The 16,856-nt window shown below is 57.1% G+C and overlaps 1 protein-coding gene across 1 annotated transcript; it reads left to right on the top strand.

Annotated features, from left to right (window-relative positions):
* The first annotated feature begins 1,763 nt into the window (after positions 1-1,763).
* Positions 1,764-15,199, top strand: DAPK3 (death associated protein kinase 3). The gene is made up of 9 exons (XM_054465999.2): positions 1,764-1,885; positions 3,078-3,233; positions 8,699-9,059; positions 9,250-9,379; positions 9,704-9,752; positions 9,954-9,980; positions 12,485-12,637; positions 13,522-13,567; positions 13,994-15,199. Exons 2-9 carry the CDS (start codon positions 3,172-3,174, stop codon positions 14,528-14,530), a joined length of 1,365 nt encoding a protein of 454 aa, XP_054321974.1. The 5' UTR covers positions 1,764-1,885; positions 3,078-3,171; the 3' UTR covers positions 14,531-15,199.
* The last annotated feature ends 1,657 nt before the right edge of the window (positions 15,200-16,856 follow it).

The following is a 16,856-nucleotide window of genomic DNA, read 5'->3' as shown; positions in this document are numbered from 1 at the left end:
CGTCACCCAGGTTGTAGTATAGTGGCACGATCTCGGCTCACTGCAACCTCCACCTCCTGGGTTCAAGCAATTCTGCGCCAGCCTCCCGAGTAGCTGGGATTACAGGCATGTGCCACCAGGCCTGGCTAACTTGTATTTTTAGTAGAGACAGGGTTTCACCATGTTGAGCAGGCTGGTCTTGAACTCCTACCTCAAGTGATCGCCTGCTTTGGCTGCTCAAACTGTTGGGATTACGGGCGTGAGCCACCACACCTGGCCAACCCGTTGTATGTTGAAAATGTAAATAAAAAAATATAAAGGCCGGTTTGTGGCTCACGTCTGTAATCCCAGCACTTTGAGAGGCCGAGGCCGGCCAATCACAGAGATTGAGACCATCCTGGCCAACATGGTGAAACCCTGTGTCTACTAAAAATACAAAAATCAGCTGGGAGTGGTGGCGTGCGCCTGTAGTCCCAGCTACTCGGGAGGCTGAGGCAGGAGAATCGCTTGAACCCGGGAGGCAGAGGTTGCAGTGAGCCGAGATCGCACCACTGCACTCCAGCCTGGACGATAGAAGGCGACTGTCTCAAAAAAAAAAAAAAAAAAGAAATGCCGGACAAGGTGGCTCATGGGTGTAATTCCTGCACTTTGGGAGGCCGAGGCGGGCGGATCACGAGGTCAGGAGATCGAGACCATCCTGGCTAACACGGTGAAACCCTGTCTCTATTAAATACAGAAAATTAGCTGGGTGTGGTGACGGGCACCTGTAGTCCCAGCTGTTCGGGAGGCTGAGGCAGGAGAATGGCGTGAACCTGGGAGGTGGAGCTTGCAGTGAGCCGAGATTGTGCCAGTGCACTCCAGCCTGGGTGACAGAGCGAGACTCCGTCTCAAAATAATAATAAAAAATGCATTTAGGCCGGGAGCAATGGCTCACGCCTCACGCCTGTAATCCCAGCACTTGGAAAACTGAGGTGCCGGATCACCAGAGCTTAGGAGTTCGAGACCAGCCTGTGCAACATGGTGAAACCCCGTCTCTACTAAAAACACAAAAATTAGCCGGGCGTGGTGATGGGCACCTGTAATCCCAGCTACTTGGGAAGCTGAGGCACGAGAATCATTTGAACCCGGGAGGTGGAGGTTGCAGTGAGCTGGATACCGCCGCTGCACTCCTGCCTGGGTGACAGAGTGAGACCCTGTCTCAAAAAAAAAAACAAAACCTGTTACCTCCCAGTTTTGTCAGTTGGCACACACTATGTCTCAATAAAACGCTTGCTGTTTTCCTCTATTTTGAGATGAAGAGGGACCCTGTGAATGACAACCCCAGGTTGATCTCATTTGCATTTTAAGTATTTAGAATGTGGGTAACAGTTTTCAGTGGAGGAAACTGCCACATAGGGACTAAAGCAGTCCCAGGGTCCACTCCAGGAGCTGTCATGCGCGCTGTCACAGGTGAGCCATCCATTCGCGCAACCGGTGCTCGAGGAAGGCAGGAAGCGGGATGCACAGGGCTTCAGCCTCGCTTCTCGCAGCTTCAGCACCAGGGTCAGAGGAGAGGCAGGCGGGGCGATGAAGGGACCGGAAGTCGGCCTTTTTTCCGTCCGCTTGACCAGCGTCGACTGCAGCCAATGAAACCAGGGGTGGCCAATGAAATCAGAGTGTTCAGTCAATGGCGAGGCTGCATCCGGGTGTGGGGGGCCGAAAAGGCAGCTGGGGCGGGGCGTCGAGGTGCAGCACGAGAGGCGGGCGGACCGGCCAATAGGCGGCGGGGTTCGTTTCCCGGGGGCAGGCACTGGCGGGCGCGGTGACGTCGGCGCAGGCGCGTCGCGGCGGCAGGGGCGCGGGGCTCCTGGAGGAGGTGGCGGTGGCCAGCGCGGCGGCGCCGACCGTGGACTCCGGCCTGCGGAGGGTAAAGAGCGGGCTCGGGCCGAGGCTGGAGGGCTGGGTGGGGCCAGGGCGGCGCTGCGGGGGCCCGCGGAGGACGAGGGAGGGAGAGAACCTGAGGAGCTGGTAGGTTTGGGGACCCATCTGGGTGACCGGGCCGGGGAAAGGGCTCGGCCGGGCGTGCGAGGGGCGTTAGCGGACCCAGGGATGCTAGAGCGGAGCCTTAGGGATGGGCAAGGCCTTGGGGGCGGCGGGGGGGGGGGTTCTGCAAAGGGAGCCACTGGGGTCTGCCTAGGGGCTTGTGCGGAGATTGCGGGCGAGAGGGGGCAGAGGACGGTGGAGGAGACTCAGATGGGGCCCTTTTTGGAGGCCCGTTTTGGGGGGTAGGGGAGACGGCGGTTGGGGGACTTTGATACGTGGAGCGTGGAGAAAGAGGTTAATCTTGCGAGGACAGTGGAGGTCAGCGTGGGAGGGAGGCAAAGTGGGCTTGCAGGAGCGTGGAAGGCGTCGTCCGGTTCCTGGAAAATTCAGAATTGGAGGGAGTCAGAGATGGTTAGGGGTGGGCGGGGGTGTTCCATCGATGAGGGTCTTAAGAGACCTGCCGAGGGCAAGGACAAGGAGGGGTTAAGATAGTAACTTGGGAATTTTGATCGGAATGGCAGCATCTTGGGAGGCCTGGGACGATCGCTTGAGCCGTGGAGTTCCAGGCTGCAGTGAGCCATGATTGCACCACTGCACTCCAGCCTGGGCGACAGAGCGAGACTCCTTCTCAAAACAACAACAACAAAAGAAGTAGACTTGAGAACTTGGTTAAGACATTGGCCGGGGAGTAAGGTAGCCCTGGGATTTGAGGTTGAGGAGAACGTGCAGGAATGGTGGGGGATTTTGGCTGAGCAGATTGGGAGAAGTCTAGGAGTGAGAGGCAAAAAAAGACACAGGCAGCGTCAGGGAAGTCAGAATTATGTGTCTGGAGAGAGTTTTGCGGGGTGAAGGTGGCCCAGTGGGGCTGTTACCAACCTTTTGAGTGGTTATGGGGCTGTAAAAGAGGTGACATGACAGGACCCAGCCCACTAAACACAGCACCTCTTTTTGTCGAGTTTGGAGCTTCAGAGTGGAGAGGTGGGAGGCTTGTGTTTGCTGGATAGGTCTGTCCATTAATCTAGGAGAAAAGGGTGGTGTCTCAGTTCCTCACTTCTCTCTTTCCCTGTCTTCTCCAGGGTCACCATTAGGGGACTCCTGAGGTCCTATCTCTAGGCTGCGGTGACTGCACTTTCCCTGGAGTGGAAGCTGCTGGAAGGTGGACCGGCTGCCATGTCCACATTCAGGCAGGAAGACGTGGAGGACCATTATGAGATGGGGGAGGAGCTGGGCAGGTGAGCTGTTTGCCCCCATGGCTGGGCTCCAGGGATAGGAGAGAGGCACTGTGGGGTTTTCTGAACAGCAACTCTCCTTTCCTGTTCTTTATCCTGTATCCCAAGAAGGAATGAGTCAGTATCATGTGCTGGGGGAACGAATTTGGGCTGTGGAGTCAGACAGCCCCGGCTGTGAATTCCTGCTTGGGAATCCTCTATGTGTTTCCTGTGGGGAGAAAAGTAATTGAGCCGTTACAGCAGCCAACCTGGCATGGGGCACCAGAGCAACAGATGCCAGCTGCTTTTGTTATTAAAAGATCTGTCTTCTGCCTGGGCAACATAGCAAGACTCCATCTCTACAAAAAGTAAAAATGAAAAAAAAATTAACCAAGTGTGGTAGCTCATGCCTGTAGTCCCAGCTACTAGGGAAGCTGAGACGGGAGGATGGCCTGAGCCTAGGAATTGGAGGAGGCTGCAGTGAGCTATGATCGTGCCACTGCACTGTGGCCTGGGCAACAGAGTGAAACGCCATTTATTAAAAAAAAAAAAAATTCTCCCTGTGTTAATCCTCTTTTGTGGGAGGCACTTTAGTTTTTTTCCCAGCTCTTGGATGTTTAAAGTAGGGGGAGGGAGGGGTGTGTCTCCCAGCTGGGCCCACACCTCAGTCAATTGTTCAACATGCTTGTGGGAACAGGCAGAGGTTTCCTCTTCCAGGGAGGCAGCTGAGTTCCTGCCTGTCTGGGCCTTGGAGGGTCCCCTGGGACCCCGCCCCCTCCAGACTAGCCAGGCACCACTAGGCCCTGCCTCCTTTTGTAGAGCCTCCAACCTTATTTGGTGAGTTTGCTACTGGCCAGCCTCCCTGGAGCCGCCCTGTGATGTCACCAGAAGGGAATGTAAATAAATGAGCTCTGTGTCAGGCTAGGGAGAGTGCTGCAGGCTCTTTTGGGATCCTGAGGTCCCTCCTTCAGGAATTTCCTCGTTAGTGGCAGAGAAGGCATGCCCCCTCCTCCCCCTTCTCATGCTTCAGTGTTGACCCCTCCTGCTAGGGGTCGTTTGGCAAAAGTCAGCAAAATTCAGCCAAATTGATTATGTCTATTTCTTTTAACCCGCTGATTTCACCTCTAGGAATTAATTCACTGGAAAATTGTACATACATGGATGGAATGACTTAAGACTGGGGTAGTTGCTAGAACGTTTACCAGAACAACAGCCTTTTTTTTTCCCTTGACACTCTCATTCTGTCGCCCAGGCTGGAGTGCAGTGATGCGATCTCGGCTCACTGCAGCCTCGGCCTCCTGGGTTCCAGGGACTCTCCAGCCTAGCCTCCCGAGTAGCTGGGATTACAGGAGCCCGCCGCCACTCCTGGCTAATTTTTGTATTTTTAGTAGAGACAGGATTTCACCATGTTGGCCAGGCTGGTCTCGAACTACTGACCTCAGGTGATTCACCTGCCTTGGCCTCCCAAAGTGCTGGGATTACAGGTGTGAACCACTGCACCCCGCTGGGAACAGCAGCCTCTTAAATGGCCTTCTCCAAACCACTGCATCAGGGCTGGAATAGGATGCAGCTTTTAAAAAGAACCAGGCAGGGCCGGGTGCCCTGGCTTCCACCTGTAATCCTAGCGCTTTGGGAGGCCGAGGCGGGAGGATCGCTTGAGTCCAGGACTTCAAGACTAGCCTGGGCAACATAAGTTGATCTCCATCTCTCAAACAAACAGAAATTCAGAATTAAAAAAAAAAGTATTTAGCCTTCTGTTTTTGCCGTGAAGCCTTGGAGGTCTGGTGTGTATTTCATGTCACAGTTCTTCTCGGGACTGGCCACACCTCATGGGTTTGACAGCTCTGGGTGGCCAGTGTCTGCTGTTCTGACGGCACTGCTTCAGGTAGTGGTCTGGAACATTCTCAGAGATACATGAAGTGCAAGATGAAGGCCCAGAATGTAGCAATTTTTTTTTTTTTTTTTTTTTTGAGACGGTGTCTGGCTCTGTTGCCCAGACTAGAGTGCATTAGTGTGATCTTGGCTCACTGCAGCCTCCGCCTCCCGGGTTCAAGTGATTCTCATGCCTCAGCCTCCTGAGTAGCTGGGACTACAGGCACCTGCCAACACGCCTGGCCAATTTTTTTGTATTTTTATTAGAGATGGGATTTCAACATGTTGGCCAGGCTAGTTTTGAACTCCTGACCTCAAGTGATCTTCCCGTCTTGGCTTCCCAAAGTGCTGGGATTACAGGCATGAGCCACCATGCCCGGCCTAATTTTTTTAAACTGCAAACACGGATTGACCGTGCACCCTCATGTCTGCTGTCCTGATTTATTTACTCAGGAGTCAGCACACTGCGGCCCGTGGGCCAGACCCAACAGGGGCAAACACTTCTTTTTCCCCGACCCTTGATTTTGTCTGGTGTGCAAGCTAGGAATGCTTTGGAATTTTAATTTTTTTTATTTTTATTTTTTTGAGACAGGGACTCACTTTGTCACCCAGGCTGGAGTGCAGTGGTGAGATCTCCGCTTACTGCAGCCTCAACCTCACGGGTTCAAGCAGTTCTCCCACCTCAGCCCCCTAAGTAGCTGGGACTACAGGCACCCGTCACCACGCCACGCCTGGCTAATTTTTTTGTATTTTTTGTACAGAGGGGCTTTCACCATGTTGGCCAGGCTTGTTATGAGCTCCTGACCTCAGGAGTTCGATCTGCCCTCCTCGGCCTCCCGAAGTGCTGGGATTACAGGTGTGAGCTACTTTGCCCAGCCCACATTTTTTTTTTTAAATTGAATCGGAATCTGGCTCTGTTGCCCAGGCTGTAGTGCAGTGACTTGATCTTGGCTCACCGCAACCTCTGCCTCCCGGGTTCAAGCGATTCTCCTGCTTCAGCCTTCCAAGTAGCTGGAATTACAGGCGCCCGCCACCATGCTCAACTAATTTTTGTATTTTTAGTAGAGACGGGGTTTTGCCATGTTGGCCAGGCTGGTTGCGAACTCCTGATCTCAAGTGATCTGCCTGCCTCTGCCTCCCAAAGTGCTGGGATTACAGGTGTGAGCCACTGTGCCTGGCCCACACTTTTTTTTTGAGACAGAGTCTTGCAGTGTCGCCCGGGCTGGAGTGTAATGGCGCAATCTCAGCTCACTGCAACCTCCGTCTCCCAGGTTCAAGCGATTCCCCTTGCCTCAGCCTCCCGAGTATCTGGGATTATAGATGCCTGCCAGCACGCCCGGCTAATGTTTTTGTATTTTTAGTAGAGATGTGGCTTTCACTGTGTTGGCCACGCTAGTCTCGAACTCCTGACACCGTGATCTGCGTGCTTTTGCCTCCCAAAGTGCTGGGATTACAGGTGTGAGCCACTGTGCCCGGCTTCCCAGCCCACATTTTTAAACATCACAAACCCTATCAGTAGAAATCGTCGGTGTGTAGGCCACGCTTGGGTCGTGTCTGGGTTATGGCAGGCACTTAGGAAGTGGTTTGGGAGTGACACCTGAGACCATCATTGAGGAGGGCTTCCTGTGCCCCCACCTGCGCTGGGGGCTGGGGAAGTTACAGAGAAGCGAAGAGGGTGGGCTCGGCTCTCAGGGAGTTTCTTTCCTGGTTGGGGAGATCAGGCACCTTTCCGGTCCTGTAGAGGAACTGAGAGCGTGCCGGTGGCCTTGCCTCTAAGGAGCAAGTCTGTCTGTCGCCAGTGAGACCGGGAGCTGTCTGGAGGTGGGCGGCTGTGGTCTGCTGTTGCTGTAGGAGGACTCAGTGGCAGAACCTGAAATCCCGCTGGCAATAGCAAAACAGGGAAAGGCATGGTTTACGGAACCGGGTTGTCCAGGTGTGTGGCGGCCGCAGGTGTGGCTGGGTGCTGGTGCATGTGGTGCCCTGTGTCCCCGGGGCCGAAGTCCACTCCAGCGTGGAGGAGGCGCCCTGGCAGAGTGAATGACGGGGCTTATGTGCCACCCGCAGCGCCTGGTGGCTCCCCTCTCCTGGCCTGGTCTGTTCTTAGGCAGCCTTCTACACGGTGGCCGCTGCCTCGAGCCCGAATCCAAGCCCAGCAGAGAGAGAGATCCTCTCTTCCCGGCAGGCGTTCAGAGCCCTGTGGACTGGACCGGTCTCTTTGGGCTGGAAGGCGTGGTTTTCTGCTTCCCCAGGTCCAGTCATGTCCCCTTCCACCCCTTTCCTGGGATACTGAGTCCCACAGACTGAGAGTGAGCGGCGAAGGCTGCCCTGGGACAGCTGGGTCTGTTAGCAGGAGACAGGGTGGAGCCGGGAGCTGGGCACGCAGAAAGCCGGTGCCCAGCACCAGGTGTCCACTTCCTGTTAGAGCACCTGGGCTCTGGAGCCTGCAGCACCTGGTTTGAAGGTTTGAATCCTTCCGCCACTGACTGAGTGCATGACCTCGGGCTAGTTGCTTTCCTTTTCTCAGCCTCGGTTTCTTTAAAATGCGGATACTGGCCAGATGTAGTGGCTCTACCTGTAATGCCAACACTTGGGGAGGTGGAGTGGGAGGATCTCTTGAGGCCAGGAGTTCCAAACCAGCCTGGGCAATATAGCAAGACCCTGTCTCTACAAAAAATAAATAAATTAGGTGTGGTAGTATGTTCCTGTAGTCCCACCTAGTTGGGAGGGATCGCTTGAGCCTAGGAGTTTGAGACCAGCGTGGGCGACATACTGAGACCTCATCCTTACAAAAAGAAAAAAAAAAATTAACTGGGTGTGGTGGTGTGTGTCTGTAGTCCCAGCTGCTTGAGAGGCTGAGGCAGGAGGATTGCCCGAGCCCAGGTGGTCGAGGCTGCAGTGAGCCATGATTGAACCACTGCACTCCAGCCTGAGCAACAGAGCCAGACCCTGTCTCAAAACAAAACAAAACAAAACAAAAAAAAGCGGGTCTGGCACTTGCCTTGCACTTTTTATTTTTTTGAGGCAGGATCTTGCTACGTTGCCCAGGCTGGAGTACAGTGGCACGATCTCAGCTCACTGCAACCTCTGCCTCCTGGGTTCAAGCGATTCGCCTGCCTCAGCCTCCCAAGTAGCTGGGATTACAGGCGCCTGCCACCACGCCCAGCTAATTTTTTGTATTTTTGGTAGAGACAGGGTTTCACCATGTTGGCCAGGCTGCTTTTGAACTTCTCAGCTCAAGTTATCTGCCTGCCTCAAACTCCCAAAGTGCTGGGATTACAGGCGTGAACCACCGCGCCTGGCCCCCTCAGTTCCCTCTTAATATGCATTGAACTGTTCGTTCTTTCACTTTTCAAAAATATGCCGGTGCCATGGTGTTAACGTGTGGCTCTACACTCGCCTCCACACACCTGCTGGGCATAGCCCTGGGAGGGGTGGGAACGCTGCGTCTGATGGTGCGGGGCGCTAAGGAATTGCTCTCTGAGAAGGTGCAGAGTCTGCACCCCCACAGCAGCCGGCTCATGTCCTTTGATGTGCCTGGTGCAGGGCTGCGCCCAAGAGGAGCAGGTGGAGGTGAGGGGGAGCCAGCCACCCCCACTCACTCCCTCCCCCTCCTCCAGCGGCCAGTTTGCGATCGTGCGGAAGTGTCGGCAGAAGGGCACAGGCAAGGAGTACGCGGCCAAGTTCATCAAGAAGCGCCGCCTGTCATCCAGCCGGCGTGGGGTGAGCCGGGAGGAGATTGAGCGGGAGGTGAACATCCTGCGGGAGATCCGGCACCCCAACATCATCACCCTGCACGACATCTTCGAGAATAAGACGGACGTGGTCCTCATCCTGGAGCTGGTCTCCGGTGGGGAGCTCTTTGACTTCCTGGCGGAGAAGGAGTCACTGACGGAGGACGAGGCCACCCAGTTCCTCAAGCAGATCCTGGACGGCGTTCACTACTTGCACTCCAAGCGCATCGCACACTTTGACCTGAAGGTGAGCCCTGTAGGGCCCTGTGGGGCTGGCCTGGCCAGTGTGGGGGCGGGGATGGGGCGGGGAAGAGCCAGGAGGGCACCTCCTGCGTGTGGGGGTGAGGTTGGGGGAGCGTGGGGGTGAGGTTGGGGGAGCGTGGGGGTGAGGGTCGGGGAGGCCCGTGCTTTCCCTGCTGAGCCCCCTCCCACCCCAGCCGGAAAACATCATGCTGCTGGACAAGAACGTGCCGAACCCACGCATCAAGCTCATCGACTTCGGCATCGCGCACAAGATCGAGGCGGGGAATGAGTTCAAGAACATCTTCGGCACCCCGGAGTTTGTGGGTGAGGCTCTGCCCAGTGGGCAGCCCTGGCCTGGGGAGGGTGGTCTGGGGCTATCTGCTGGGTGTGGGGTGGGTCATGCCCGGTGCTGGGTGCCGCGTCCTCAGCCCTGAAGCCACCCCTCTTGGGCCCGGCATTGTGGGAGGTCAGGGCCTCCATTTGGTGCAGCCCAGCCGTCCTACCTGTCAGGCCCTGAGGGCCAGCTCTGCCGCATTCGTGCCCCCAAGGGCTGCGACGTGTGAGAACCTTGACCCCATGCCTGTGTCCTGAGCCTCTTCCTTGGCCAGCGTGTCCCCAGCGCCTGACCCACATCTCCCTGTTCTGCAGCCCCAGAGATTGTGAACTATGAGCCGCTGGGCCTGGAGGCGGACATGTGGTGAGTGTGCCACCTGCTTCTGCCGGGCTTCCCTGCTGTCCTGGAGCGCAGGCCAGCACTGCAGCTGGGGACGAGGCGGGGCCTTGCTGCTGTTGGGGTATGGGGGGACCGTTGCCCTAGAACAGGGGCCCTGGACGCCACGGTCCTGGGAGGGTGGGCGGCCCCAGGCTGCGCTGACCCTTGCTTCTTGTCTGTCCCCAGGAGCATCGGCGTCATCACCTACATCCTGTGAGTACCTGGCGGGGGCCCCCTCGGCTGTGCAGCGCAGCTGGCGTGGGTCCCAGGCTCCGTGTGTTTCATGCGGACGCCAGGGGTCCCCAGCCTGGCTGTGACCCATCGCAGGTGCTCAGGGGATACCAGGGGAATGGATGAGTGATTCTCTGTGGCTGCTGTCACAGAGGCTTCTGGAGAGTTCTGAAGGCAGGACACTCAGAGAGCGGCTGAGCAGGCCCCATGTTGGGGGTTGTGTATGCTCCTGTCCCTCTGGCTGCTAGGGAGCCCAGCCTCCTCTCGAAGTGCAAGGAAGGGATCCGACCCCAGGCTGGGTTTTGACTCCTCTCCCTGGGCCACACGTGGGCTTGCTGTTGTTTATTATTTTTATTTGTTGAGATGGGGTCTTACTCTCTTGCCCAGGCTGGAGTGCTGTCCTAGCTCACTGCAGCCTCCACCTCCCAGACTTAAGCAATCCTCCCACCTCAGCCTCCTGAGTACCTGGGACTACATGTGCACACAACCATGCTCGGCCCTTTTTTTTTTTTTTTTTTTGATGGAGTTTCGCTCTTGTTGTCCAGGTTGGAGTGTAGTGGTGCAATCTCGGCTGCTCACTGCAACCCCCGCCTCCCAGATTCAAGCAATTCTCTTGCCTCAGTCTCCCAAGTAGCTGGGATTACAGGCGCCCACCACCACGCCTGGCTAATTTTTGTATTTTTAGTAGAGACGGGGTTTCACCATGTTGATCAAGGCTGGTTTTGAACTCCTGACCTCAGGTGATCCACCCACCTCGGCTTCCCAAAGTTCTGGGATTACAGGCATGGGCCACCGCGCCTGGCTGGCTAATTTTTTTTTTTTTTTTTGAGACGGAGTTTCGCTCTTGTTGCCCAGGCTGGATGGAGTGCCAAGGCCCCGTCTCAGCTCAGGCTCACTGCAACCTCTGCCTCCTGGGTTCAAGCGATTCCCATGCCTCAGCCTCCCGAGTAACTGGGATTACAGGTGCCTGCCATCATGCCTGGCTAATTTTTTGTATTTTTAGTAGAGACGAAGTTTCACCATATCGGTCAGGCTGGTCTTGAACTCCAGACCTCAAGTGATCTGCCCGCCTTGGCCTCCCAGAATGCTGGGATGACAGGCGTGAGCCACCGTGCCCAGCTGGCTAATTTTTAAAGGTTTTTGTAGAGGTGGAGTCTCACTATGTTGGCCAGCCATATTGAATGGGCATAGCTCATTCAGTAAGCAAGGAAATAAACAATGGCGTGGGCCCAGCCTGCTGTAGCGCATGAACGGACCCAAAGGCTTCAGAAGATGGGCTAGACCATTTGTATTCTTTTTAAATGTTCAGATAATTCAGACTTACAGAGGAGCAACAGAAACAGCACAGACGCCCCTTGCAGCTTCCCCCTCCTTCAGTTTACGTTTTTCATGAACGCGAACGTTATGAACACCAAGACGTTAGCCTTGGTGCTACACTAATCACAAAAGTGCCAGATGTGCCGGGTGCGGTGGCTCACACCTGTAATCCCAGCACTTTGGGAGGCTGAGGCAGGCAGATCACGAGGTCAGGAGATTGAGACCATCCTGGCTAACACGGTGAAACCCCGTCTCTACTAAAAATACAAAAATTAGCTGGGTGTGGCAGCGGGTGCCTGTAGTCCCAGCTACTCAGGAGGCTGAGGCAGGAGAATGGCGTGAATCCAGGAGGTGGAGCTTGCAGTGAGCCGAGATCACGCCACTGCACTCCAGCCTGGGTGACAGAGCGAGACTCCGTCTCTAAAAAATTAAAAAAAATTTAAAAAGTGCCAGAGGTGGTTAGACACCCCCAGGTTTTCCATTCCTGTCCTCTCTGAGGTCCAGGGCCCCATCCAGGAGCCCACACGACATTTAGCCGTTCAGCTCCTTCGCCGCCTCCAGTCTGAGGCTGTTCCTCCGTCTGGCTTTCATGACCTTGACTCTGACGAGCGCTCACGGGTCACGTGTTTTGCGGAAGGTGCCTGAGTCCACGTTAGTCCGGTGCGCTCTCACGATCAGACGGGGCTTCAGTGTCTCTGCTCAAAACCCCAAGGATGACGCCTTGTCACCCTCCCAGCGTCAGGCTGGGAGGCAGACGCTGTTGGGGCCTCTCGCTGCCGGGCTGTTGACCTTGATCCTTTGGCTAAGGTGTTGTTGGCTCGGGCTCCCCACTGCAGTTACCCTCCCCTCGGCTTTACTGAGCACTGGGGGCTTTCGGGCTCTGCATCTGCAAAGATACTTCGAGTCTCCACGGAGATTTCTGCCTGTTCATTTCTGCTGCTGTCAGTGGCGGGGTGGGGGGTTGGATTTTGAATGCCTCTTGGGTGGTGGCTGGGATCGTTGCAGGAAGGTTCTAAGGGCTCAGGAGTGTGAGTGGCCCAGGCACCTGCCGTCAGCCTGTCCTCTGTGCTCCGCCTGTCGTGGGCAGGACGGAGTTGGGGGCAGCCGGGGAGGCGGCGCGGTCGTGGTGGGAGCCCAGGACCCCACTGAGCCCCACGCCTGTCTGGCAGCCTGAGCGGCGCATCCCCGTTCCTGGGCGAGACCAAGCAGGAGACGCTTACCAACATCTCAGCCGTGAACTACGACTTCGACGAGGAGTACTTCAGCAACACCAGCGAGCTGGCCAAGGACTTCATTCGCCGGCTGCTCGTCAAAGATCCCAAGTACGAGGGGCCGGCAGGGGGCACGGGGTGGGACATGGGACACGGGCCCACTCCACCCACGGAGGCTCCAGAGGACTCTCCTCCCAGCGCTACCTCCCTGCAGGTGGGATCAGACATTCGTCCCCCTTGGGCTGGAGAGAGTAAACTGATGTAAACTGATGAACTGATGGCCCAAGTTGGCCATTGGCCATTGCCGTGGTTTTTTTTTTTTTTGGAGATGAAGTCTTGCTCGGTCTCCCAGGCTGGAGTGCAGTGCAGTGGCGTGATCTCGGCTCACTGCAGCCTCTGCCTCCTGGGTTCAGGCTATTCTGCATTAGCCTCCCGAGTAGCTGGGATTATAGGTGCCTGCCACCACGCCTGGCTAATTTTTGTATTTTTAGTAGGGACGGGGCTTCACCATGTTGCCCAGGCTTGTCTTGAACTCCTGACCTCCAGTGATTTGCCTCCCTTGGCCTCCCAAAGTGCTGGGATTGCGGGCGTGAGACACCGTGTCTGGCTGTTTGCCGTGTTTTTAGCAAACTTTTAATTAGTTGCCAGTGTGTAAAGTAAGGTTCCATGTCAAATTCCAGGTCACTTGTTTTCCTGTAAAGACTTAGAATCCTGGCAGTGCTGAGCCCTCACTCGTAGGCCTCCCGGGGCCTCCCTGGCTGCCCAGTCCCTCTTTCAGGCGCCTGGGTTTGCGACTCCAGCCTGAGGTCTCAGCTCTCTCCACCACTCCCCAGAAAACCCCACGCTCCCTGCAGTACCCTTGTTCAGCTTCTGTGGTTGGCTGAGCAGAGGCTGGGGGGCAACTTTAGGGCTTTTGGGGGTCCTGGGAGTCAGTTGTTCACGGGAGGACGGGACAGATGGTGCAGGTGTAACTAACCAGAGTGGGGGTCTTCCAGGCGGAGAATGACCATTGCCCAGAGCCTGGAACATTCCTGGATTAAGGTAAGTGGGGAGGTGGGGGAGTTCCCTGGGCTTCCCGCCTTGGCCTTCTCGCTGGGGTCCGGGGGGCCTTCAGCATTTAAGGCTTTTGGATGTGACAACCCCCAGTGGCTGGGGAGGGTCCCCAGAGGAATGAGCCTGGGTGGCGGGGGTTGAGTCCTGGGTGTGGGACGTCCACCACCCGACAGACCTAGTGGCATCCTTGGCTGATGTATGTCCAACGGGGCTGAGACTCCCGGGGCCAGGGCCGCAGCGTTTTTCTCCAGTGAGCGCACTCGGCTTTGTGTGGGGCCGGGCGGTCTCCGTCAGGAGGCGTTGACTCGGCTGCCGGATGAGCCCCTGAACCTCAGTTGACACTGGCAGGTGGGTGGGGGCCGGCGGGGCTGGGTGGCATCGCGGGGACCCCGCTCAGGCCTCCCTCCCTCCTAGGCGATCCGGCGGCGGAACGTTCGTGGTGAGGACAGTGGCCGCAAGCCCGAGCGGCGGCGCCTGAAGACCACGCGTCTGAAGGAGTACACCATCAAGTCGCACTCCAGCTTGCCGCCCAACAACAGCTACGCCGACTTCGAGCGCTTCTCCAAGGTGCTGGAGGAGGCGGCGGCCGCCGAGGAGGGCCTGCGCGAGCTGCAGCGTAGCCGGCGGCTCTGCCACGAGGACGTGGAGGCGCTGGCCGCCATCTACGAGGAGAAGGAGGCCTGGTACCGCGAGGAGAGCGACAGCCTGGGCCAGGACTTGCGGAGGCTACGGCAGGAGCTGCTCAAGACCGAGGCACTCAAGCGGCAGGCGCAGGAGGAGGCCAAGGGCGCGCTGCTGGGGACCAGCGGCCTCAAGCGCCGCTTCAGTCGCCTGGAGAACCGCTACGAGGCGCTGGCCAAGCAAGTGGCCTCCGAGATGCGCTTCGTGCAGGACCTCGTGCGCGCCCTGGAGCAGGAGAAGCTGCAGGGTGTGGAGTGCGGGCTGCGCTAGGCGCACTGGGGTGGGCCAGGCCCTGGGACAGCCGGAGCTTGACCTGCGGTGGGGGCGCTTCCTGTGGACGCTACGCCTCCAATCACCCCGGTGCCTGTCCTTGCCCCGCGCCGCCAGGCTGGAGGCGGAGTGAGAGGAGCTGGAGCCAGGCCCGTAAGTTCACGGGCAGGGGTGGGCGTGGGACGGGGCTGCTTCTCTACACAGCCTCCACGCTGGCCTTCACCTTCGCTCCTGCATCGTCGGTGACGCCGGGACCCTCCAGGCAGCGTGGCCTGTGGCGCTGTGAGGGTTGGGACCCAGGATGGGACCGGCCACTGAGGCCCAGCGGCGGCCCGAATGCAGCCCTGGTCCAGGCCCAGCGGAGGGTTTGCGGGCAGTTCCGCGGGCGGTTTGCGGGCAGTACCGCGGGCAGTTCGGCGGGGTGCTGCCCGTTGCTGCCACTAGCCCAGGAGGAGGTAGTGGGACGGCGGACAGGCAGTCTCCACGCTGCTGGGTGGCGCCGGGCTTGGTGGGGTCTTCCACTGTGTGCCTTCCTCGCCGAGGCCCGTCCCCCGGGTGTGGGGTCCCCTGCTGCGGACTCCTCCGCGAGCCCCATCGTTGTGCGTGTGCACGCCTAGGCGAGAGCGGCCCTCTGCAGCCAAGAGAAATAAAATACTGGCTTCCAGATAACGCGGGATGTTGTGTGCCTCAGGCCTTGGCAGGGGACAGCCAGCCTTTGGCCACGGGGGATGTGCCCTCCGAGGCGTTCATGTTTCTCTCTGTGTTCCCTGCCTCCTGCTGTGCTCGGGAAGAAGGGGACGAACCAGGGAGGCCTCGCAGACCCTCACAGCGTCCTGGGAGCTGCCGGATCTTGGTCTCAGCTGCCCGGGTGTTTTGATGGCAAGAAGGTAGAAGCTCCGGGCAGCCGAGGTCGGTCAGAGGCGTTTCCTGTCCCCTTGCGCCTTGGGATGCTGCTGCGTCCCACGTGGGAGGCCCTGCCCCTCCTGGAACCACATGCAGCAGGCGGCCTTGGAGGAGGAGCCGCTCAGCTCAGCTGCTGGGACTCAGTGGTTTCCGAGCGGGGCCCGACCCTGTCCATCCTCCCTGGAGGAAGTTTTTTTTTTTTTTTGAGGCGGAGTCTGGCCCTGTCGCCCAGGCTGGAGTGCAGTGGCGCGATCTTGGCTCACTAACTTCCCTCTCCTGGACTCAAGTGGGGCTCCTGTCTCAGCCTCCCAAGTGTCTGGGATTGCAGGCATACACCACCACACGTGGCTTTTTTTTTTTTTTTTTTTTTTTTTGAGGCGGAGTCTGGCCTTGTCGCCCAGGCTGGAGTGCCATGGTGTGATATTGACTCACCGCAACCTCCGTCTCCCATGTTCAGTCGATTCTCCTGCCCCAGCCTCGTGAGTAGCTGGGATTACAGGCACGCGCCACCACGCTGGGGTAATTTTGTATTTTTAGTAGAGGCAGGGTTTCACCATGTTGGTCAGGCTAGTCACGAGCTCCTGACCTCAGGTGATCCGCCCGCCTCAGCCTCTCGAAGTGCTGGGATTACAGGCGTGAGCCACCGTGTCCGCCCGTAATTTTTGTATTTTTAATAGAGATGGGGTTACACCATGTTGGCCAGGCTGTTCTTGAGCTTCTGACCTCAAGTGATCCTCCCTTCTTGTGCTCCCAAAGTGCTGGGATTACAGGCGTGAGTCACCGCATCTGGCCATTTTTTTTTTTAACTTTTTTTTTTTCTTTCATCGAGCTCTGATTCACACACCCTAAAATCTTTTTTTTAAAGTGTACAATTCAGTGGTTTTAGTACATTCACAGAGGCAGGAAAAGGTACATCCACACAAAAATTGTATGTGAGCCAGGTGTAGTGGGGTTGCCTGTGGTCCCCGCTATTCAAGAGGCTGAGACAGGAGGATCACTTGAGCTCTGGAGGTGGAGGCTGCAGTGAGCTGTGATCCCGCCACTGCACTCCAGTCTTGGTGACAGAGCAAAACCTTGTCTCATAAAGAAATGCACGGTGCACCGGGTACGGTGGCTCACGCCTGTAATCCTAGCACTTTGGGAGGCCGAGGTGGGCGGATCACGAGGTCAGGAGATCGAGACCATCCCGGCTAACATGGTGAAACTCCGTCTCTACTAAAAATATAAAAAATTAGCGGGGCGTAGTGGCGGGCGCCTGTAGTCCCAGCTACTCGGGAGGCTGAGGCAGGAGAATGGCGTGAACCCTGGAGGCGGAGCTTGCAGTGAGTGAGATCGCGCCACTGCACTCCAGCCTGGGCGACAGAGCGAGACTCTGTCTCAAAAAAAAAACAAAAACAAAAACGTATTTCAAGCTGGGCGTGGT

This window comes from Pongo pygmaeus, chromosome 20, assembly GCF_028885625.2.
Source record: "Pongo pygmaeus isolate AG05252 chromosome 20, NHGRI_mPonPyg2-v2.0_pri, whole genome shotgun sequence".
Taxonomy (NCBI): domain Eukaryota; kingdom Metazoa; phylum Chordata; class Mammalia; order Primates; family Hominidae; genus Pongo; species Pongo pygmaeus.
This window is presented reverse-complemented; position numbering and strand designations above follow the sequence as displayed.

What these genes read in the sequence shown, in the direction of transcription:
- DAPK3 (XM_054465999.2), top strand. Translation starts at nt 3,172, where the DNA reads ATGTCCACATTCAGGCAGGAAGACGTGGAGGACCATTATGAGATGGGG. An exon ending in CGGCACCCCGGAGTTTGTGG is followed by an intron (nt 9,380 to 9,703) that starts GTGAGGCTCTGC and finishes CCTGTTCTGCAG; the next exon opens with CCCCAGAGATTGTGAACTAT. An exon ending in CTGCTCGTCAAAGATCCCAA is followed by an intron (nt 12,638 to 13,521) that starts GTACGAGGGGCC and finishes GGGGTCTTCCAG; the next exon opens with GCGGAGAATGACCATTGCCC.